Here is a 22985-nt window from a genome sequence, read left to right as displayed (position 1 = left end):
TTTGAATGGAATTCTATTTCGAGATTTAATTTCTACTGCACCGTGAGGAAAAATATGGGTGATGGAAAAAGGTCTTGACCACCTAGATTTTAGTTTATCTGGAAATAATCGAAGTCGTGAATTAAACAATAGAACTTGATCTCCCACTCGAAATTCATTGGGTTTAATGTGTTTGTCGTGTAAATTTTTCATTCTTTCCTTATAAATTTCAGAGTTAGAGTATGCATAATTCCTTAATTCGTCTAATTCATTTAGTTGACAAAATCGATTTTTACCTGCAATTTCTAAATCCAAGTTTACATTTTTTATTGCCCAGTAGGCCTTGTAAGGTATTTCTACCGACAAATGACAACTTTTTCCGTAGACGAGCTTATATGGGGTTGTGCCTATAGTTGTTTTATAAGCAGATCGAAAATCCCATAAAGCATTGTCTAATTTATCGGCCCATTCCTTTTTATTTAAACCTACGGTTTTTTCAAGTATTCGTTTTAAACCTCTATTATTCACTTCGGCTTGTCCGTTTGTTTGAGAGTGATATGCTGTTGAGACCCGGTGATAGACCCCATACATTGTTAAGATTTTTTCGAGTTGATGATTACAAAAATGGGTACCTCTATCACTTATTAATGCTTTAGGTGTCCCAAAACGAAAGAATAATTTTTTTCAGAAATCTTACCATGACTCTTCCATCATTTGTTGGAAGTGCCTCGGCCTCGGCCCATTTAGACAAGTAATCGACTGCCACAAGTATATATTTGTTTCCTTTTAATGGTGGGAAAGGTCCCATGAAATCGAGTCCCCACACATCAAAAATTTCACAAACGAGAATGCCATTTTGTGGCATTTCATTTTTGGAAGAAATATTACCTGATCTTTGGCAAGCGTCACATGTCTTGACAAGACTTTGTGCATCTTTGTAAATGGTCGGCCAATAAAATCCTGAATCAAATACCTTTCGTGCGGTACTAGCGGCACCATGATGTCCTCCATATGGACCTTCATGACAATGGCGGAGAATCCTTCGTGCTTCGTAGCCATGTACACACCTTCGGATGAGTTGGTCGGCACATATTTTGAAAAGATAAGGATCTTCTCAAAAGTAATGCTTTACATCAGCAAAGAATTTCTTTCTTTGGTGATGTGGCCATCCCTTGGCGACTATACCGCTAGCTAAGTAGTTAGCATAGTCGGCATACCAAGGCTCTTGTCTATGTTCCGCCATATCCAGGGACTCTATTGGAAATTTTTCGTTGATTTGCTCGTCCCTGGTTGCCTCCAAAGTTGGGTCTTCTAAACGTGAAAGATGATCTGCTGCTGTGTTTTCTGCTCCTCTTTTGTCTTTGATTTCAATATAAAATTCTTGTAGGAGTAGAATCCACCTGATCAAACGGGGTTTTGCGTCTTGTTTCTTGAAGAGGTATCGGATGGCTGCATGATCTGTATAGACTACAGTTTTAGAAAGAACAAGGTAAGAACGAAATTTATCAAAAGCAAATACCACAGCTAGTAATTCTTTTTCAGTGGTTGTGTAATTCTCTTGTGCATCGTTAAGTGTTTTACTAGCATAATAAATTGGGTGGAAATGCTTTTCTTTTCTTTGTCCCAAGACTGCTCCAACGGCAAAGTCACTTGCATCACACATGATAGGTGCATTGACTAGCATGATAGGTGCATTGACTAGCATTTCCTTGAGGGTTAGAAATGCTTGATTGCAATCCTTGTCAAAGATGAAAGGCACATCTTTTTCAAGTAATTTTGTTAGAGGTCTTGAAATTTTAGAAAAGTTTTTGATAAACCGTCTATAAAATCCGACATGCCCTAAGAAACTCCTGATTGCTCTAACGGAGGATGGTGGAGGTAATCGAGAAATTGTGTCTATTTTTGCTCGATCAACTTCCATTCCTTCACTCGAGATCTTGTGACCGAGTACTATTCCCTCTGTTACCATGAAATGACATTTTTCCCAGTTAAGGGCGAGGTTAGTTTCCTCACATCGGGATAGCATTCGGTCGAGGTTATCGAGGCATTGGTTGTATGAATCTCCAAAGATAGAAAAGTCGTCCATGAAGACTTCCATTGTCTTTTCTATCATGTCATGGAAGATGGCCACCATGCAACGTTGGAATGTTGCGGGGGCATTACATAGACCGAATGGCATGCGTCGATAAGCAAAAGTTCCATAGGGACATGTGAAAGTTGTCTTTTCTTGATCTTCAGGCGCTATCGGAATTTGAAAGTAACCTGAAAAACCATCCAAGAAGCAATAAAATTTATGTCCGGATAGTCGTTCTAACATTTGATCAATGAAGGGCAAAGGAAAGTGGTCTTTTCTTGTTGCTTCATTTAATCGTCTATAGTCTGTACATACTCTCCATCCTGTGACGGTTCTTGTTGGTATTAATTCATTCTTTTCATTAGTTATTACCGTCATACCTCCGTTCTTTGGGACTACTTGGACGGGACTCACCCAAGGACTATCGGAGATAGGATAAATAAGTCCGGCCTCAAGTAGTTTGATGACCTCATTTTTAACCACTTCTTGGAAATTTGGATTTACTCTTCGTTGTGGTTGTATTACTGATTTGTAGTCATCGTTCATTAGAATTTTGTGCATGCACATGGAAGGGCTTATTCCTTTTATATCTACAAGCTTCCAAAAGATCGCATTTTTATGTTTTTTCAAGAGTTTAATTAATTTTTCTTTTTCTACACTATTTAATCTAGACGAAATAATTACAGGTGAATTACCATCTTTGTCTAGAAAAGCATATTCCAAACCTTTCGGAAGTTCTTTGAGCTTAAGGGGTGGGTCTTTAGGAGACTCCTTATGTTGGGGCTCATTTTGATCAAGAACTTTAAAGGTTTGTTCTATGGCGACCTCTTCTTCAACAAAGTGGTCAATCTTTTCACTTGTATCGGGTGGCTCATCTTCATCTTCAATTAGGGGGTCATTGTTGCCAAAAGGATATTTCATTGAATGCTCAAGATCTATGCTCCTTTTGAATGCCCCTAATTGAAGATGTAGATTATTAAACTTCCGGTTTTTCAAAGATTCATGAGTTTTTACAAAAGGTCTTCCCAACACTAGAGGAGCGTCATCGAGGATGACAAAGTCGGTTGGGATTACCATTTGATTTGTTTGAACCAAGACATCCTCAACTAAACCGATTGATTTTATTATTCTCCGATTGGATAGAAAAATGGGTATTTGAAGTGGAGCAAAGTCACTAATACTCAATTTTTCAAAAATGTAGTTAGGCATTATGTTAACACAAAGATCCTTATCAATGGTGACGTTACTAATAAATGAATTTTGAAAAAAAAACATGGAACCGGTGTAATGTTAATTTCAAAAGGGTCTTCTTTTATTAGCGAAGCTTGATCATTAGTTAACTTAACACTTACCATTTCGTCAATTTTTGCATTAGTGTTTAGCTCTTTTAAAAACTTAGCATGAGTTGATACTAAAGAATGATTTTCAAAAGAAGGTGACAAGAGATTAATTTCTTCAAAATTAGACTCTTCTTTAATTTTAACATTATCGGCCTCACCTCTTTCGTCGTTTAACTCATGTGTCGGTTTCTCACTTATTTGTTCTTCCATTTTTAACTTTTCAACTATCGTTTCTTTATTTAATTCTTCTCTTGTGCGGGACTCCTCTTCCCTTGCGCGAGATTCTTTTTTGTATCGTTCGATAGTTTTAAGTTTTTCTATTATCCTATCGGCCACTTCGGTGATAGAGAAAGGATCGGGATCCTCAAAGCTTGAATCCGATTGTTCGATCCTTGGTTCCTCATAGTACTCATATGAAGTAGATGGTTCATACCATTGTTCTTCATTGTAAGCATATGATGGATAAGGGTCGTAATTTTGTGCTTCATAGTACTCATATGAGGTGGGTTGTTCACTCCATGGTTCCTCATAATAAAAGTATGAAGGCGGTGGCTCATATCTTGACTCCCCAAAGTATGAGTATGAAGGTTCATACCTTGGTTCATCAAAACATGAGTATGAGGGGGAAGGTTCATACCTTTGGTCTTCATAGGATGTGTATGAAGTCGATGGCTCGTACCTGGGCTCCTCATAATAGTTGTATGAATTGGATGGTTGAAATAAGTTACAACATTGTACCGAGTGCGGGTTACCACAATTAGTGCAATAGTCTCTCATGTAATCATCCTCCTCATAGGTGTAGTTGTAGCCTCCTGAGTATTGATCCATAGGGATCACTCAACAGACCACAACTGAGTCTCGGGACCAGAAAACAAAAATAAAGATGGAAACAGAGGCTGGACACGGCCCCGTGTTCAGTGGACACGGCCCCGTGTTCAGGGTCTGTATCTGGGCGTTTTAATAAAAGTTACTGGTCTCGTTGAGCACGGGGGCGTGTTCAGTGAGCACGACCCCGTGTTCAGACTCTGTATCTGGGTGTTTAACTGAAAATATGCAGCACGGCCCCGTGTTCAGTGAACACGGCCCGTTGTTCAGGCTACTGTAAATGCAAACTAAACTAAAATGCAGAAAAATTTGCGCGCGTTTTGATAAAGTTTTGAAAAACTGATTAGGCTGTCGATTTTAACCTTTCTTAAAATCCTTGTGTCCCCGGAAACGGCCCAAAAACTTGATGTGCGTTAGGTGTAATATATTTTAGGTATATATTTTAAGCCCTTTTTACACTTTTTAGCCAAGTTTTAAATTTATAAAACACGATATTTACTAACACTAAACACACATATGGGCAAGTGCACCCATCATGGACGTAGTATAGTGTTGGTAAGATACCGAGGTCGTCCAAGGACACAAGAGCTTTTAGTACCGGTTTATCCTCAACGTCTAATCAATCAAAATGTTAGAAAAAAGTTTTTTAAACTAAGAAAATAAAACTAACTAAAATGCTGAAAAATAAAATAAAAATAAAACAGATAGACAAGATGAATCACTTGGATCCGACTCGTGTGTAGTGTAACATTTGATTATTTTTGCACTTTTGCACTTGTTTAAGAGATTATCTTAGTTATTGTACTAGGCCCCTCTTTTGAAGGCGACGTTACCATCAACCCAGTAGTTTGAGTCAGGAAAGATACAATCCTAAAGGGTTGGATTATTGAAAGATAATTAATTAAGTTATTAATGCATAATGTGGTAGGCCCCTCTTTTGAAGGCGACGTTACCCTCGGCTAAGTAGTCTGAGTCAGCAGGGATACAGTCCTAAGTAGCCGGGTTAAAGTTTTAATAGCAGTTTAACTTATGAGGGGGTCAAAGAGTTTGGACCCCCGCCATCCAATACCTTTGGGTATTGAAGGAGGTCCTACTAAATTTGACCCAGGTCCTTTGCAGGATCTATACACTGAACAATGGCAACACTCTTACCAAACCGTTCCCTTAACCCTCGACCAGGTAGCCAACATACCTCCATATAGACCGCGAAGATATGAATGATGAAAATCTTTTATTTTATATAGACAGTAAAATAATGCCAAGATACTACGGACAAACGATAAGGAAGAATCACCTTCAACATAAGAAACTAGTAATTAAATTCATTAATACAAAACCAACTAAAAAGTGCAAAAAATTAAAAATAAAAAGTATTACACTAAACACTTGTCTTCACCAAGTGATGTAAAAGACTTAGGCAAACATGGCCTTTGATTGTCAAGAACTCTTACGATCAATCTTGGATCCCGAGACAACTCACACACTCTATGATGGACAATGGATGATGGTGGTGGATGATGGTGTTGTGATGGTGGTGGGTGGAGGGTGAAGTGTGAGAGAGGTGGTGTGCCAAGGGATGAGTTGCAAGAGCTCCAAACACCCCTATTTATGGGCTGAACAGAAGCTCGGGCACGGCCCCGTGTCCGATGGGCACGGCCCCGTGTCCATCTGACTCTCTCTCTTCATTAATTGCAATTCGCAATTTCAATAAATGCGTATGCAGAAAGTTGACCACGCCCCCGTGTCCGCTGGGCACGGTCCCGTGGTGGGCAACAGAAGCTTCTATGACTTTGTCTTTTCTGCTGACACTTGGGCACGGCCCCGTGCTCAGTGAGCATGGGACGTGTTCAGTCTTCTGTCTTCTTTGTTTTGCTTGGGAAGATGCTGTCGGGAGGTCGGGCATTCCACTTTTGTTCCTTTTCTTGTATTTATGTTAGATTTAGCTGTCTTTTTGCTTCTTTTGTTCATTTGAGCTCATTAATCCTGAAAATACAAAAGGAAAACAAAAGCATACTTTTTCCAACATTAGTACTAAAAAGGGTTAGTTTTATACTAAAAATGGTCCAGGTGGAGTGGTGGTCTTGGAATGTTGGCGGATGATCTCACCTCATCCTCACGCCCATTGTGATGTTTGGGTTTCTTTTATTTTTAGTTAATGTTTGGGATTCTTTTATCTTCCAGTTACTTTTATAAGGGAAGGATCCACTAAAACGTAAATTTTGCCTAAGTAGACTAAGAAGTATTATGATAATGACATGTGACACTCCTAAAAAGTAGGAATGAAGGGCATTTTGGTCCGAGTGAAAATGACATGTGGCACCCCTTTTGTTTTTTTAAAAATACAACAAAAAAAATCTAGTACAAAAAAGTCTAGCACAAAAAATCTAGTAGAAAAAAATATAGCACAAAAAATGTAGTATAAAAAATATAGCACAAAAAAATGTAGTAAAAAAATATAGCACGAAAAAATTTAGCAAAAAAAATGTAGTACAAAAAAAATCCAACACAAAAAATTGAGAAAAAAAAATTAAGACAAAACAATTCAGCACAAAAATATAGTAAAAAAATCCAGCACAAAAAATGTTATACAACATAGAAATACAACACATTTTAGTGGGTTTTTTTAGTCTTCATATTTTATATAGCAATATGGTACTCAAATTAAAGATAAAAAGACGCTCGATTTTACGATAAATTTTTATGGAAAAATAATGTCGTATAAAAAAGTTATGAATGTTTAAAAAATGAGGGTGGAACATGCATGTGCCTTGCATGTGAAGAGAGAAAATCTATAAATAAGATTTTCCCAAGATACCCTTGCACTCATCATTTCTCCTACACTTTCATCTTAACCATTGATTTGAAAAATGAATGGTTAAGATTACTTCTTATCCTACTTAGGCAAAATAAACTTTTTATTTGATCTTACCCCACTTTTATAAATGTAGATATGTTTTTTAGGGAGATGATTAAATAGGAAGCTTATTTTGGCTAGGAAATATAGGAAACGATAGCATTATGACATGTGGCAAAATTTAAAATAAAGAGAAAGGGTATTTTAGTCAATTTTATCCAATTTTCTCCCTTTTTCTCTCTGTAACTTAAAAACCCACCATTTTCAAAACTCACCATCTTCAATTTTTTCTTCACTTTCTATCTCAATAATCACTACATTATAGTGCGATTTTCATCACCAATCAACGTGTTCTTTAACTTTTTTTGAAGAAACCCAGTTTAATTTCACACAATATGTCATTTTTCCCGTGATTTTGAAGCGAATCACTTGATTCATTCGATTCGATCTATGTAAGAAATTTTTTAATTGCATTTTTACGATTTGGGTTTTTGAATTGAGTCATTGCGTTTTACAAAGTAATGAAAAAACACCATTTTTTTGTATTTTCAGTCCATTGGGTTTTAGAAACAACACATTTTCTTGTGTTTTTAGTTCATTGCGTTTTAGGTAAAAACATATTTTATGTGTTTTTAGTCCATTGCGTTTTAGAAAAAAAAACACTTTCTTTTGTATTTTTATCCATTGCGTTTTAGGAAAACACATTTTGAAGTGTTTTTAGTCCATTGCGTTTTAGAAAGAACACTTTCTTTTGTGTTTTTAGGCCATTGTGTTTTAGAAAAAAGACATTTTTATGTGTTTTTTAGTTCATTGCGTTTTAGAAAAACACATTTTGAAGTGCTTTTAGTCCATTGCTGTCACACCCCAACCGATGGCGGAAACATCGGGATGAGACGAACAAATTGCTCAAAACGTCATAACACTATGTAACAATATAATTAAAATTCAAACTTCATAAATGGACTAAATGTCATACAAGATTCCAAAGAAATGCAAGATAGTTTAACAAAACATAACATCAAAAGATAAACTAAATTTAGGTGTGTATCTAAGTCCACCTAATCTTTGTTCTTCATCGCATCCTCATCAAACTATCAACATGTAACATGTATTGAAATATATTAACAAAAAGTTGGCGAGCATACAAGTTTGATTACATAGCATAACATAGACTAAAAAGTTGCTCATATCCAACATGAATCATAATATGCGAGTTACTAGTATACTTAGATTGTGTAACAGTATGTTCAAACCCAAGTTTCCAACGCGTTTAATTTTGCCTATCCCAAAGTATCGCGGGAGGTTAACATGTTTAACTTAACAATACCTCAAGTCTCGTGGGCGGTGCGTTAATCATATAGTGCTATAATTGTTAAGGTAGGCTAGCAAAGGTAATGAACATATATCAACACAAATAGTTTACATGGCATACGAGATTAACAAGCATCACACATAGTTTCATGTTTCAACAATGGATAGAGTTTGTTTAAAATAGTTTCAAAGTGAATTGTAGTTTGTATAGTACACATGTTGCACCCAAAAGTGATTAAAAGGAAAAAGGGATCGAGTATGCTCACGGTTTTTGCAAGCTTTCCAACTTGGTATTCCCGCGAGTGTTGTTGGTGGATGGATTAGTTTGGAGCACCTTGTCCTTCTACATGAAGAAAACATAGGTGTGTGAGTTTGGAGAATAACGGAAGATTATAGATTCGGAATTTAAAATACATGAACATAGACATAGGAAAATAATCATCCATCACATATGATGCTTAGATGATATACTTACTAACTTGACAATGTCCACTTGTTCATCATCAAGTGTTCGGTTTGTTTGAATGTTACATAAGTATTACATAGAGTATACTATATCATATATGTCAAGCATGAGGTAAAAGATTAAAGTCTTCATTAGGCACCTCTAAGTATCATGGAATTCATACATGAGGTAGGAAGAACAAAGCTTCCATTTAGGTACCTCTATTGTTCACCACTACACTTGTTGTTATGAACAACAAGGAGGGTCATGAACTTACAAGAATAATGAAAAACAACAACTAATCTATGAGAAAACATCAAGAAGTGAGTGGATTTTTTATGATAGATAGTCCAAGCTAGTCTAACAATCACACATTCATCAAGCTTCAAGCTTGAACACTTCTTGTGGGTAAAACCCTAACTAAAACAGAATGTTTGTGAGGTTTCAACCCCTGATTTAACATTTCTCAGCCTTGTTTTTAAGCCCAACTAATCATTCGATTGATTATGAGCATTATGACATAGGTTTGAGATGAGATTAACTCAAGTTTACTAAGTTTAACAAAGTTTTAGATGAAAACAGAAAAGTCAGTCAACTTTGGAGCCTTTTTGGTGACGTTCCAGGGCCTGGTTTTCCATGGAAAACCAATGGAAACGTACCTAAGGTCAATCCAAAGAAGTAGGAAAAAGAATCGAGTGAATCGGATAAGAAATAAGTGAGTTATGCATACTTTTGTGAAGGTTGGTATTTCTGCTCGAACTTGAGATTAGTAGCTGACTAGAGACTGATTTGGGAGAGTTTAGAGTGATTAGAAAAGTGTAAATGGCTTGGAAGGGGCCTGGTATTTTAGGGAAGGATTAAGTTATTTGGTGGCTGTGTATTTAATGTTAAAACTATGTTTAAAACTCAAAAACAACTCAAAATCGCGCTTAAAAACGAGCTGGTAAAGGGTCTGATCATATTTTGCGCGCTAGGCTGGCTTGGCGGGCTGCGAAGACCGGGCTGAGCCTGGTCACGGGCCGCCTGGGCTTCTTTTGACGAGCGCTTAAATGAAGTAGGTGCCGGGTTTAGCTTGATGTGGAGTCCCAACTCAGCTGGTTAGGCGTGTGTGTGTGAAGATGCCGACCCGGGTTCGAGTCCCGTGGTCTTCATCTTTTTTTTGGTTTATTTTTTTTTCCTTTTTTCCTTTCATAACCTCATCTTTCAGCAAATTACACAACGGTCCCTGAACTTTAATTAACCAAGTTAAGTTGTTATTTAAGAAGGGAAATTAATTTTATAGTTTAAACTAACTAAGTTAGTTTATAGAGTTAAATGCCATTTTAGTCCCTATGGTTTGGGCCATTTTACCAGTTTAGTCCAAAGGTTTCATTTTTAACCTGTGGGTCCAAAAAGGTTTCACAGTTGCCATTTTAATCCACTAGGTTAACTTCATCCATTTTTTCTGTTAACAAGAAGGCCAATTTGGTCCTTTTGTATGTAATTCTGTTAACTAAAAGGGCAATTCAGCCATATAAAATGACCGAATTGGCCTTCTTGTTAACAAAAAAAATGGATGAAGTAAACCCAGTGGACTAAAATGGCAACTGTGAAACCTTTTTGGACCCACAGGTTAAAAATGAAACCTTTGGACTAAACTGACAAAATGGCCCAAACCACAGGGACTAAAATGGCATTTAACTCTAGTTTATATTTACTAACTTTAAAATCTAACGAAACTAACTAGATTATTATAAAAAATAAAACTTTTAAATAGTAAAATTAATTAGTTTAATCAATAAAATAAAATAGGATAACCATATTTATGAATCAATTAGAATAAAAAACTTTAAACGATTATTTATTTCACGAAGCATCCGAATCTCATTATTTTAGGAGTTTTAATTAGTTTAACGAGTATCAAGTGTCGATAAAAAAGAATCAAGAATCCTTGAATAATATTTCGTTCAAACGAGAATTTAATTATCAGTTGCACACATAAGACTAATATGAGTACACAAAATAGCTTCGTTCATTATGATCAATAGTCTCGAATTATAAATGGAACGAAAATAGATTACAAAGAGGGTACAAGTGTCTAAATATGGAAAGTACAACACGACTTGATAAAATAAGAAAGTGCGGAAATGCGGAGCGTTACAATTGCGTTTTAGGTAAAACACATTTTTATGTGTTTTCAGTCCATTGCGGTTTAGAAAGAACATTTTCTTTTGTGTTTTTAGGCTATTGCGTTTTAGAAAAAAGACATTTTTATTTGTTTTTTGGTCCACTGCGTTTTAGAAAAACACATTTTGAAGTGTTTCTAGTCCATTGCGTTTTAGGTAAAACACATTTTTATGTGTTTTCAGTCCATTGCGTTTTAGAAAGAACACTTTCTTTTGTGTTTTTAGTCCATTGCGTTTTAGAAATAAGACATTTCTTTGTGTTTTGTGGCCTTTGCGTTTTAGAAATAAGACATTTTTTTGTGTTTTTGCTCCATTGCGTTTTAGAAAAAAAAATCATTTTTTACACTTTTTGTCCATTGCGGTTTACGCAACTGGGTTTTCGAATTTTTTTTTTTTGAAAATATAGCAATAGTATACTCGTTTTAAAGATTAAAAAATGCTCGTTTTTTTTGTGCATTTTTTATAAAAAAAAATAATGTCATATGAAAGAGTTATTAACGCTTAAAAATGGGGGAGAATTAGAGGAGAGAAAAACTATTGCCCTGGATTGACTAGAATGCCCCTCCACAAACCCACGCGCCTCTTTTTTTTCTTCAAGTTCACTCATTTAATCTTAGATTTTGATTAAATCAACTGATGGTCAAAATTATTTCATAGCCTTCCTAACCAAAAAAACTTTCTATTATATCCTGAAACTAGATAAAAATTATTATCTAATATCATTATTTCATATGAGTGAGATGTTGGAAAACACAAATTTAGGTGGTATAAAATTGTGTCACGTGTCTTCTAAATATTTACTTATTAAATAGTATAGATATAGATATAAGTATAGATTGTAACATTTATAGAAATTTAATACATGCTAGTGTCAAAAACTAAAAGTATTACGACTCAACAATAGTAAAATCAAAACTGAGTGACCCGAGCTACTTCGTTATGTGCTGTACTTCTTGATTCGAAGACAAAAGGATTAAAACATTAGTATTAAAATACGCTAATTCTTTAAAATATAAACATACCAAAATTTAAGTGGTATCGGTATATAGCTATAGGGGTAAGATCAGTTAAAAAATTTAGTTTGCCTAAATAGGATGATAAAGAATCTTAACATTTGATTTTTCAAATCAATGATAAGATGAAAATGTAATAAAAGAAAGTAGTCTAAGGATATCTTTGAAAAATTTTTATTTATTGATTTTCTCTCTCAACTTGTAAGACACATGCATATTTTACTCTATTTTTAAAATGTACATAACGTTTTTACACGACATTATTTTTTAATAAAAATATCACCATAAAATCTAGTTTCTTTTTATCTTTAATTTAAGTATCCTATATACAAAATATGACAACTAAAAAAACCTAAAAAATTGTGTTGTATTTCTATATTGTATATCATTTTTGTGCTAAATTTTGTACTAATATTTTTTTTTGAAATATTTTTTTGTACTTGATTTTTTGTGCTATTTTTTTGTACTGAAACATTTTTGTTGTATTTTTGTGAAAATTAAAAAGGATGTCATATGTCATCTTCATACTCCTACTTATAAGGACTAAAATGTCATTTCTTCGTACTTATAAGGAGTATCCGATATCATCATTAGAATCCTTCTTGTTTAGTGAATCTTTTCCCTATGATTATAAAACTTATATATATGGATCCACATATAGAATCAACGTGGCCCGTTACACGCCAGCAACTTGTTTATAACTAATTAGGCCATAAGGTATACTTTAATCATTCCTAACTCCATATAAGCGCCACATCACCCCTTTGTTCCCCTTTTACTCCATCTCATCCTAAGGAAATGGTTTAACCTTGTTAACTCTACCTAACCAACCATTTTTTAATTATTTTCATATTAAATATTTAAATTATATACAAAATAAATAATAATCATACCGTTTCATTAACTTCTTAGCTAACATAAACAATTATAATAAATGACATTAATTTCTTATTCATTTTTGCCTATGTTAACATGTTAACCAAAGGAGGTTTTAACACTCCTTAACATGAGGAGGGAGTGGTTTGAAAGACATGTTAGCTTGCCATGTCATCTTTAACACCAATTAAGTTAGAGTACACCCCAAGGCCTTAGAAACATGTTTTATTTTATAATTGAACTATTGAAGTGTTATTGTTAGCCGTCATTTTGCAAAATAATATTGTTCTAATCAGAATGATGATGCAGTGATTCAGCTGATGCATTATTCAGTTATTTTATTTAAGTATTCTTACTTTATTTTATTTAGCTACTCCTTAACTAGATACATTCTTCAAAACTTAACAAAGATTAGACTTGATTACTTAATCACATTAATAATTTGAAAATAAATTTATTATAAGACACAAGTATATTAGATGTGATAAAATGAATCGCTATAATCACTTTCATCCATATTCACCACTAGCTTATATAGATTTGTGGTTAATTTTTTTAACACATTTTTTACATCTAACTATCACATAACCTTGAATGTACAAGGATTTGAACCTACATAACGCATTGTTTAGCAAAATAAAAGATTTTTTTACAAAAAGATCTCGATTTTAGAGTTCGCTTTATGCCCTTCAAAAGGTTTGACCCAAAAATTATTTATACATGTTTAACTTCATCCATTTCAAGTCAATAAACTAACATTTAGTGGTGACGGCTAGATTGGGGAAGAAGATCTTGAAGGATTGACATAACGATCAAATAGCAAATATATATAAACAAATTATTCAGTCATATTCTTATCTATTTTTTCAACCAATGGATTGGGATTCAATATTTTGTTCTAATTATTGAGTTTGGTTGGTGGGGATTTGTTGATAGTGAATGGATGCTTTAGCAATTGGTCCATAGGAAAAAGACGAAACAATGGGACTCCCACATGCAAATTAAATATGAATTAAATAAATAACATTTATTAATATTGGTTTAAAATTTTGATTTTATTTGAATTGAAATACAATAGTGTAAAACTAATCAAATTTAAAGTTTGGGTTATTATCTCTAACTTGTTTAATGAACACTAGCCTAAGATTCCGCGAGTTTCATGGGTAGCTAAACACAAATATATAATATCTATTGGTATTGAAGCTCATGTAGGTCATCACTTTTTTTCGGCCTTTCCAAACTTAGGCTTCACGTCTAAGGGTTGAAACAGGTCCCAAACAGACAATACACGACCCTAACCGGTACAAACCCATAACCGAACAGAGTGATCACTTCCCTCTCCAAAAACCTGTTACATACCAGCGAACCTTTAATAGATCAACGAAAGGTCATGGTTTTCATCTTTTGATTGACATCAAGTTTATATAAACTTCAATATCTAAATTCTTATTTAAATTCATATTAGTTCATATAAAACTTTGCTTACATATGTGTAAACCCAAAAATGTCTTTTTAAGAAACAAATTAGAATAGTTTCGATACTAACGTAAATATAATTTACACTTAATAAATGAAATAAATGAAAAAAAAATCACAACTTTTAAAGACTTCTTTATGCGCGACATTTGTTGTTTCATCTGTCGGTTTGTCATCCTTGTCTAATATCAGTAGTTTTTTTACTCCATTTCTGGTTTTTACTCTTGATAAAGCGACACATACAACCGACTATTAGTGAAAACATATTGTTCCAAAAAAATTAATTTTCAAGTAATGAAGCTATTATATTGACATATCAGTTAACAATAGTTAAAGGAAGACAAAATTGGTGATTTTTCAATAAACATATTTTTTTTTGTGGTGGACATGTGATAATGGCTGACATAGGAAATAAGATGAGATTTTCTAATAATATTGGTGTCTTACGTAAAAGGTGGTTGTTTATACTGGAAATATGTTGGCTGTTTATCTTGCAAAATAAATCAATTACCAACAATAAGAGACAAATAGGGAGGGGGTCATACCAGCAACATGAGTGGTATATTTTGCAAGATTCCTTAAATCGGCAAATATATTTTTTTAACTACTTGTTCTGTTCTGCAAAAACACCGGACTTACTCAATAAATTACCAGTTAGAGAGACTCCATAAACTTGACCAGCCTGTAACAAAAAAAATATACTTCAAGAATCGCATTACTCGGTCAATGTATAGATCCAAGGTTATGTAGTATATACTAAGAATAAAAGCATAACAAATAATACCTTGCGCTTTTTAGTGTAAGTAACGCCACAACACTCCTTTGGGGCGTGGCTGCAAAAAAAAATTACTATTAGGCCTGTGATTTTTGTGACGTTTTAGTGAAGTAGATGTCATGATCCTCAATTTATGTGTTAATTATCAATACAAACATTAATATTATTAATATATTGATCAAAAGGTTCCAACCTGTAGCCATCAAGAACTCACTCACTTGGATGAAAATCTATGTGTTGGAACTGGCCTTCTTGAACTTCAAACCATGTAATAGCATTCCCGTACTTTAAATCCCACAACTGTCAGAGCAGTCCTTTAAAGAAACACTATTACTACACATCTTGAACCGCTAGGCTACAAATCCTTTAGTGAGATTCAATTACTTAATTAAATAAACAGCACACTGACTTTAAGAACCGCTAAAGAAAATGAATATATATATATATATATATATATATATATATATATATATATATAAACCCTTTAAATCAAAGGACAACCATACTAAAAAAAAAAATACAGCAAAGGCACTGCCATATTTAGTTCAAAACTTCTAAAGGTAATGCAGCAAGGTTGGTCATTAGTTGTTAATGGACCATTAAGTGATTGGATCTATCATGCTACATTAACATCAACAATCTAAAAAGAAAATAAAATCAACTAAAAAACCAAATCCAATAAAGTCACCCCATTTGCTAGCCTGGGCCTGGCTTCCTCATTCTTGTGCTAGGCTTCCACATTGCCTCAATGGTATTCATCTTTAGGTCAGTAGTTGGGTTAAAGGCCAAAGGGTTGAGGCTTGACCTTAACAGGTTCTCTCAATTTTATTTTAACAACCGTTCAAGAGTATAATATAAAAACATATAAAGCCTCTTGTTTGTCTTGTTATTGGTTTAGTGAACAAAACAAAAATAAAAGACACATTGGTGACCAAGGTTTAGATAACTTGAATAAAACATATAGCTTTATACTTCATGCTAATGATATTAAAGTAATATACAGAACACCAATCTCTAGATATGAATCTTTGAACAACTTGTTTACTTGTTATAGATATAAATCTCTGAAAGTAGAGACATAAAGAAGAAAACATATACCTCTTAGAAAGAAAGCTCACGTGCCTGGTTACTCTCTTCGCCAGCACCTGATCAGAGATGCTAAATGCATATACCTAAACCCGAACCCCACGATCGAAGACACTGCAACATAAGCTAACTCGTTCAAATTTGCTCCTAACATGCGAAAACCGAATTCGAACTATATTATCAAATATTTCAAATAAAACTCTGATGCATCTCATTCTCTATAATCTAAAGATGATCAACTCGCTTTTGAAGAACACGACCAGCACTACCATCATCAACAGTCAACAAACCAATAGCAATATGTTCAGGAGCAATAAACTTATACCCCATAGTTCTTAAATACTCAACCGCAACTTCAAACACCCTTTCCGTACTATTCGAAAACGCCACATCCGTAGCCGAACCCGAACTATCAACAACATCACCGCTTTGATTGGTCTCTCGGTAAATCTCTCGAACACCCCAGCTAAAGCTTGATACCTTCTGCCAGCTTTTCGTCTTGGTCACCAACCTTATATACAGAAACACAAAAACACATTAAATATCACACGAATCGGAAAACATCAAATGAATCCTCCCCTGTTCGCATCAAGCTTGATACCTAGCCTCGCTACAGTTCAAGTTTCCAACCACCAAATCGTCCAATAGAATAATATCAAAACTTAGAAGTCTATCTAGTTATGTATACATTAATAAACTATCTATAACTTCTTTTACTTTAATCTTATTGTATCAGATATATTATACCAAAATAAGAATTTTAGACCATACAGAGTGGAGATTTTTGGTGGTTGAACATTCCTCCACATGCCTAAATCTAGCCATACCTCTACAGACTCTATTCAAGATCTATTTAAAAGGCCGAGACTTGTAATAGAATTCATTTACGTTGAGATTACCATACACGTTCATATTTATTCCAAAGCAAAATGGGTCATCTTGGAGGATTTGTTTATTCTTTTTAAAGAACATGACCAATCATATTGATAGAAACTTGAAAGGCTCAACTTTAAACATAGTAATAATAACTTGTAATAAAATCACGCGGTTTAACAAAAGAATTAAATAACAAAACCAGTTTCACTATAAAGTGTCAACTATCAAAATAATATATACTCAAATTTATTACCTTCCATAATACTAAATTTCTTGTTGTCATTTTGTCGAACACCTAGTGTGCAAGAGAACATGTTCATCAAGCATCATATACCTTTGTGTTCTATGGAAGTGACCCAAAAGTTTTTGTCCATTGGTGTGGATCGAAACAGGTGGGATTGACCCAAAAGTTTTTTTTGTCCAATAGTTTAGATGACATAAACTATTGGTGTGTGATATATGATTACAAAAGTATTATCAGACACTCCCATCACATATCAAAACCCAATTCTTGTTATATAACCTATATAACATATCCTATGTCAAGAAACTAATAAACTGAAAAACTATAGAACCCAAAAACTGTAATAAAAAATGCAACTTGGGTTTTCTTCTATGGATGAAAAAGATTCAAGAAAGCAACAAAAAGGCCATCTTAAAAGTTTAAAGAAGCAAATACATGCCATCAGTAACATCAAATCAAACACGATTCAAGATTTCAGACGCAGGAGATGAGCATATATAAAAAACATCAAACACAATTCAAGATTCAGATTTTCGACGGAATAACAGTTGTTTAAAAACCCTAAAATACGAAGATATATGAATGATAACTAAATTAAAGATTGAGAAAAGAACATATGTTTTGCTCAGTTGCTTTAGATTGAAATCTAGGGTTTGTGAATGGATCAGAGACAGATAAGAATCATGTGGAAACAACAACAACAATCGCGAATCAACCGGATTGAAACACAATCGGTAAATTTTATACCTGACTGAGGCTATCTTTAGCATCTTTGCATTCACCATGATTGGGACTCTGTTGCTCATAGAAAAACGGCATTTGAAAGATCCGCCATTCCTTTAGAATGAATCAGTAATCCTTGAAGAACTGGTGTGTTAGGGTTTACATAGGATGACGAAGGAGGAAGAAAAGAAACTCCAATGATAATGATATTACGGTGATGAAGAGGGAAGAAAAGGAAACCCCGATTTGATAGAAGTGAGAGAGGAAAAATAACGCTTGAATGAATGAGAAGCTTGTGAAGAAAGGAATAACATATGTGGTTTTAGCGCTCATTCTTTTTCATCAGGAAGTATTAGAATGCCAGGTGGCAATTAGTGGAGTAAATTAATGCCAAGTGGCACCAAAATGTTTTGTTTTAATATAGACTAGTTTAAGAACCCGCGAGGTTCGCGGGTGGACTAAAACACAAATGAATAAGTTTAATTTATTGAGATGGAGATATAAGTAATTTTCATGAGATGGAGATATAACTTTGAAAGTCCATGGTGTAGTTATATTCAATTGCCAATGGTATAAATCAAAGAACTGTCCACAAAGATATAAAAAGTTCCAGCTTCTTACTCGATGAGAATTGGAATGCTAAAGTTTTTAAGCATCAAAACCTCCCATTTTTCTGAGCGAACCTGATGTTGGCACCCCTGAAACAGAATAAATTACAAGAGATGATCTTCGACGATCTAAAACAGCAGATAGATCAGAAATCTTTGTAAACATATTCGGACATCGCATTTAGATGTCTGCAGAATTCTCATAGAGAACGACCAACCATGTTAGATGTTGTGGAAAAACTTGAGAGTGCACTTACATATCAGGAGCTTTATGAAGGAGTGAAACTGACAAAGGGCTACACACAAATGCTTATGATCATTGCGGAAGATCCTTTGAATTATATACCTGAGACCGAACTGAAGATGATTCTCTTTAAAGGGACCCTCCTTAACAGGGGCAAAACAGTAAACCTATCACATTATCACAGTTATTCCTATTCCCAATTTTAATCCCTATCATAATCAGAGACACTGAAATCCATCCATAATAGATCTCTTTTTAAAAGAAAACAATTCAGAAACAAATGTGAATTCTTTTACTTTACAAATCTTTGTACATTATAACTTGAAAAACAAAGAAATCTTGTTGCTTAGACGTATCAAATGGAATTTTATTTAACATACACATTATCAATTAAGAGAATGCTACCAATATAGATATATAAAAGAATAATGTTCAAATATTCCCATGCGAATGAAACTTACAATGTTGCCACATATCTCCAGCATATTCTTGCCCCTTCTTTGTTGCTTGGCGGCCTTCTTTGCCCCTTCTTAAAGGTATCAAAGTGTTGAATCCACCATGCTTACGTTGGTCAAAATCACTGCATACTGTGACAAAAAAATAATGACACTTGAAATTTTTTACATCAACAGCCCTAAATAATGACACTTGGATTCCGGTTTCAAACTTCTGTTTACATGTTCGAGACAATAGAGCTTCCAGCGTGAGTTGCCGACTTGGATTCCGGCTTGACCGATGTGAACAGAAATGCATACTGATGACACGGAAATCCCCATTACCTGAATTAAGAATCAACTTGTTACTAACAAATGCGTACAAATTTAGCATGAAACTACACAAATATCATAACAATTTATATAAAAAAACACATCTAAATACCTTGAGAGTAATCGGTTCACCTAACTCAGAACTCGTGTTGCTCTTTCCTTCATCGTTATCGTTATCTGAATCCGATGCAGCCTTGCGTACAAACGCGTACAAATTAAGCATGAAACTACACCAATATCATAACAATTTATAAAAAAAACACATCTAAATACCTTGAGATTAATCGGTTCACCTAACTCAGAACTCGTGTCGCTCTTTCCTTCATCGTTATTTGAATCCGATAAAGCCTTGCGTACAAACGCGTACAAATTAAACATGAAACTACACAAATATCATAACAATTTATAAAAAAAACACATCTAAATACCTTGAGATTAATCGGTTCACCTAAATCAGAACTCGTGTCGCTCTTTCCTTCATCGTTATTTGAATCCGATGCAGCCTTGCGTACAAATTAAGCATGAAACTACACAAATATCATAACAGTTTATAAAAAAAAAACACATCTAAATACCTTGAGATTAATCGGTTCACCTAACTCAGAACTCGTGTCGCTCTTTCCTTCATTGTTATTTGAATCCGATGCATCCTTGCGTACAAACGCGTACAAATTAAGCATGAAACTACACAAATTAAGATGAACTTGGACGCAGAGATGGCTATTGGGCATTTTCGGGAACCTAAAAGGTTCTTTATCACTAAGGGGGTGTTTGGCCTAGCTTTTTAAACCGTAACTAAAATGCTTACAGTGTCTATAAGATTTCCAAAAGTGTGTTGTTCGGTTAACCCGCATGTTAAAATTTTCCATTTTAAGCTGGCTCACTTTTGACCGGTTAACCAACCCAGCCATTTGAATTAACATCATATGTAACGCATTAGTTATTTAGAAAACATAAAAACGAAACAAAAATGGTTGATATGTTGACGGTTGGCCCAACCCCAGCCGAACCGTTTCACCAGCAAATTAAAACCACCAATTTGACCAGTTACCCAACCCACCCACTTTGACCTAAATTGTTTCAATTAATAGAAATTATCTGACTATTAACATAATATGGATTTTATCGTATCTAATGCATCAAGTTTGTTATATGACATATAAAAAAACGAATAGCAATTTTCATGAGATGGAGATATAAGTAATAAAAATACAGGTAACCACAATATCACCCATATAACACAAAATAGATAAATCAAAAACAACTTTTTAAATGAATAGCCAATTAGTAGGTAGGTATCACCTTGATATGAATCTTTCTTTCAATGCTTTAAATCTTGTAAAAGCATAGTGCTTCCCAACTTTTGATGTCACTGTACCTTCAAATCTTCAATACCTGAAAATAATTTCTTAGAGGATGATTAGAAAGGTTAAAAAGGTCACCAATACATTCCTAAACCTAAGAGTACCATACTTGATTATGACTATACAAGCCAAATGTGTACATATGCAGCCAATATATGGACCGAAACCAAAACTTTTCATACAACAACCTATAATATATATGATCACAAGCATACACAAAATTTTATATGCTTCCACTTTTCTAGCTATGAACCTTTTGTAGTGAAGATCAATTGGTAAAATAATAAAAAATAATAATAATTTACAGATCCAAACATTAATAAACATTATTTTAGGGTATTTGTTTATCAAAAATCGAAAAGCACAGGCAACCAATTGCCGATAAACTTAACAACATTAACAGGGGCAAGAACATACCGACAATTAACATGAGTGTCAATCCCTAAATTCCCTCTCTGGTGGAAGGTCAATCCCTAAATTCCCTCTAGCAAGGATACAATTAACATGAGTGTAAGCACTTACCCCAAATTTGACTGTCGATTAACAGATCTGCGTTTGGATCGGTCACGAGACGAACCATGGAACCTTCCATGAACAGATATGCGACTGTACATCATTCTTTGTAATATCTATTATCTGCGTTTGGATAAGGTTTACTTCATATCGGCGGACGGCACAGAAGCATAATCACCGGATATGTTCATCACAGCCGATGAAGTTGAAAACATTAAATCGTACCAAAGATTCTTAAGAACTGAAAGGAATATTAAAGTTTATAAAGGAACAGTGTAACAAAGGAACGGAGAAGATGCATATTACAAAATCAAATGTTGTGGTGAAGATTGTTGGAAGTAGAAACTCACCTTTGAAGAAAATTCGGCGTTGTTGAAGGAGCCTGAGAGATGATGGAGAGTTGTTTAGGGTTTCCAAAATTCTGGCGGTTTCAAAAACAAAAAGAGCGTAGGAAGGAAGAAATAATTTGCCGCTCAAAGGAAAAAAAAAGGAGAGGATGAGATGCCACGTGTCATCAAGCAACCTAAGCAAATGCCAAGTGGCACCAAAGTGTTTTGTTTTAATATAGATAATAGATAATAGATGACATTAATGTTAGGGGTGTGTACGTTTCGGTTTGGTTTAGTTTTTGGGCAAAATCAAAACCGAAACCGAAATGTCGGTTTTTGGTTTTTCAAAACCGATCGGTTTCGGTTTTTTTGGTTTCGATTTTTTCAGTTTTTACACCGGTTCGGTTCGGTTTTTCGGTTATTTTGGATTTTGAAACAAAAGTAAGTAAGATTCAAAAATAAAAAAAGTATAATTCAAAATTTAAGAATCTTTCTTATATGGTTACATTTAAGTTATTAATCTTTTTAACTAAAAATGTTTACACAAACCTAACTTTCGAATCTATTTTTTTGTTTCTTCAAAGTTTTTATCAGGAGTTTTACTTTTATAATACTTTGAAGATTGTTTAATTTTTATATTAAATTTTGTTATTTGTTATACGCAATAAATACATCATTTTGGGAATCAGTGTATCAAAATAATAGCGGAAGCGGTTTATATAATTTACCAAAAGCCGATTATATAAATTTGATTTATTAATCCGATTAATAAATATTCCCAATCAGGATCAAGGTTATACGTGTATAAACAAATAAAAGGAATAAACAACATAGAGGGTTTTAGTAATCAACCTTTGACGACTACACCGGAATTGTAACACGCGGGTTACAACGAATCCTCGCTAGTAGGAAGTTCACAACCGAGCACAAGATACCCGAGAGTAGAACCGGCCAAGAAGAAGGCGGCGGCGATGCTTGGTCGATGGCAAGTGGATGGTCGGCCAAGCTTAGGAGGGTGGCTAGGGTTTTGTGTTTTTATAAAAGTGTGTCTAGGGTTTCCACCTTAATCACCCTTTTATAAAACCCAATCTTACAATA

At 34.3% G+C, this 22985-nt stretch overlaps 2 protein-coding genes across 22 annotated transcripts; both read right to left on the bottom strand.

Annotated features, from left to right (window-relative positions):
• Positions 1–13988: 13988 nt before the first annotated feature.
• On the bottom strand, positions 13989–18399 carry LOC118480864 (chaperone protein ClpD, chloroplastic-like). 18 transcript variants are annotated; one of them, XR_004863945.1, is made up of 6 exons: positions 18087–18399; positions 16232–16730; positions 15327–15447; positions 15143–15191; positions 14904–14976; positions 13989–14230 (listed from the first exon to the last, which is right to left on the bottom strand). XR_004863945.1 is itself a non-coding variant. In XM_035975803.1 (3 exons), exons 1-2 carry the CDS (start codon positions 18143–18145, stop codon positions 16445–16447), a joined length of 345 nt encoding a protein of 114 aa, XP_035831696.1. In that variant the 5' UTR covers positions 18146–18394; the 3' UTR covers positions 15458–15488; positions 16232–16444. The 18 variants fall into 18 exon arrangements, 1 of the variants encoding a protein (XP_035831696.1); XR_004863940.1 differs by having other exon boundaries at positions 13989–15040; positions 15352–15447; positions 16232–16333; positions 16545–16730; XR_004863941.1 differs by lacking the exon at positions 14904–14976 and adding an exon at positions 15010–15040 and having other exon boundaries at positions 18087–18398.
• A 337-nt stretch (positions 18400–18736) lies between these two features.
• Positions 18737–20695, bottom strand: LOC110938895. Of its 4 annotated transcripts, XR_004863929.1 has the most exons (8): positions 20257–20694; positions 20110–20184; positions 19955–20029; positions 19794–19874; positions 19592–19693; positions 19376–19501; positions 18928–19081; positions 18737–18760 (listed from the first exon to the last, which is right to left on the bottom strand). XR_004863929.1 is itself a non-coding variant. In XM_035975802.1 (6 exons), the coding sequence occupies exons 1-6, from the start codon at positions 20410–20412 to the stop codon at positions 19454–19456; spliced, it is 537 nt and encodes a 178-aa protein (XP_035831695.1). In that variant the 5' UTR covers positions 20413–20695; the 3' UTR covers positions 19152–19453. The 4 variants fall into 4 exon arrangements, 1 of the variants encoding a protein (XP_035831695.1); XR_004863930.1 differs by lacking the exon at positions 20110–20184 and having other exon boundaries at positions 20257–20695; XR_004863931.1 differs by lacking the exon at positions 19794–19874 and having other exon boundaries at positions 20257–20690.
• Between the last annotated feature and the right edge of the window lie 2290 nt (positions 20696–22985).

The sequence above is a fragment of the Helianthus annuus genome, chromosome 8, assembly GCF_002127325.2.
Source record: "Helianthus annuus cultivar XRQ/B chromosome 8, HanXRQr2.0-SUNRISE, whole genome shotgun sequence".
In the NCBI taxonomy this organism is placed as follows: domain Eukaryota; kingdom Viridiplantae; phylum Streptophyta; class Magnoliopsida; order Asterales; family Asteraceae; genus Helianthus; species Helianthus annuus.
This window is presented reverse-complemented; position numbering and strand designations above follow the sequence as displayed.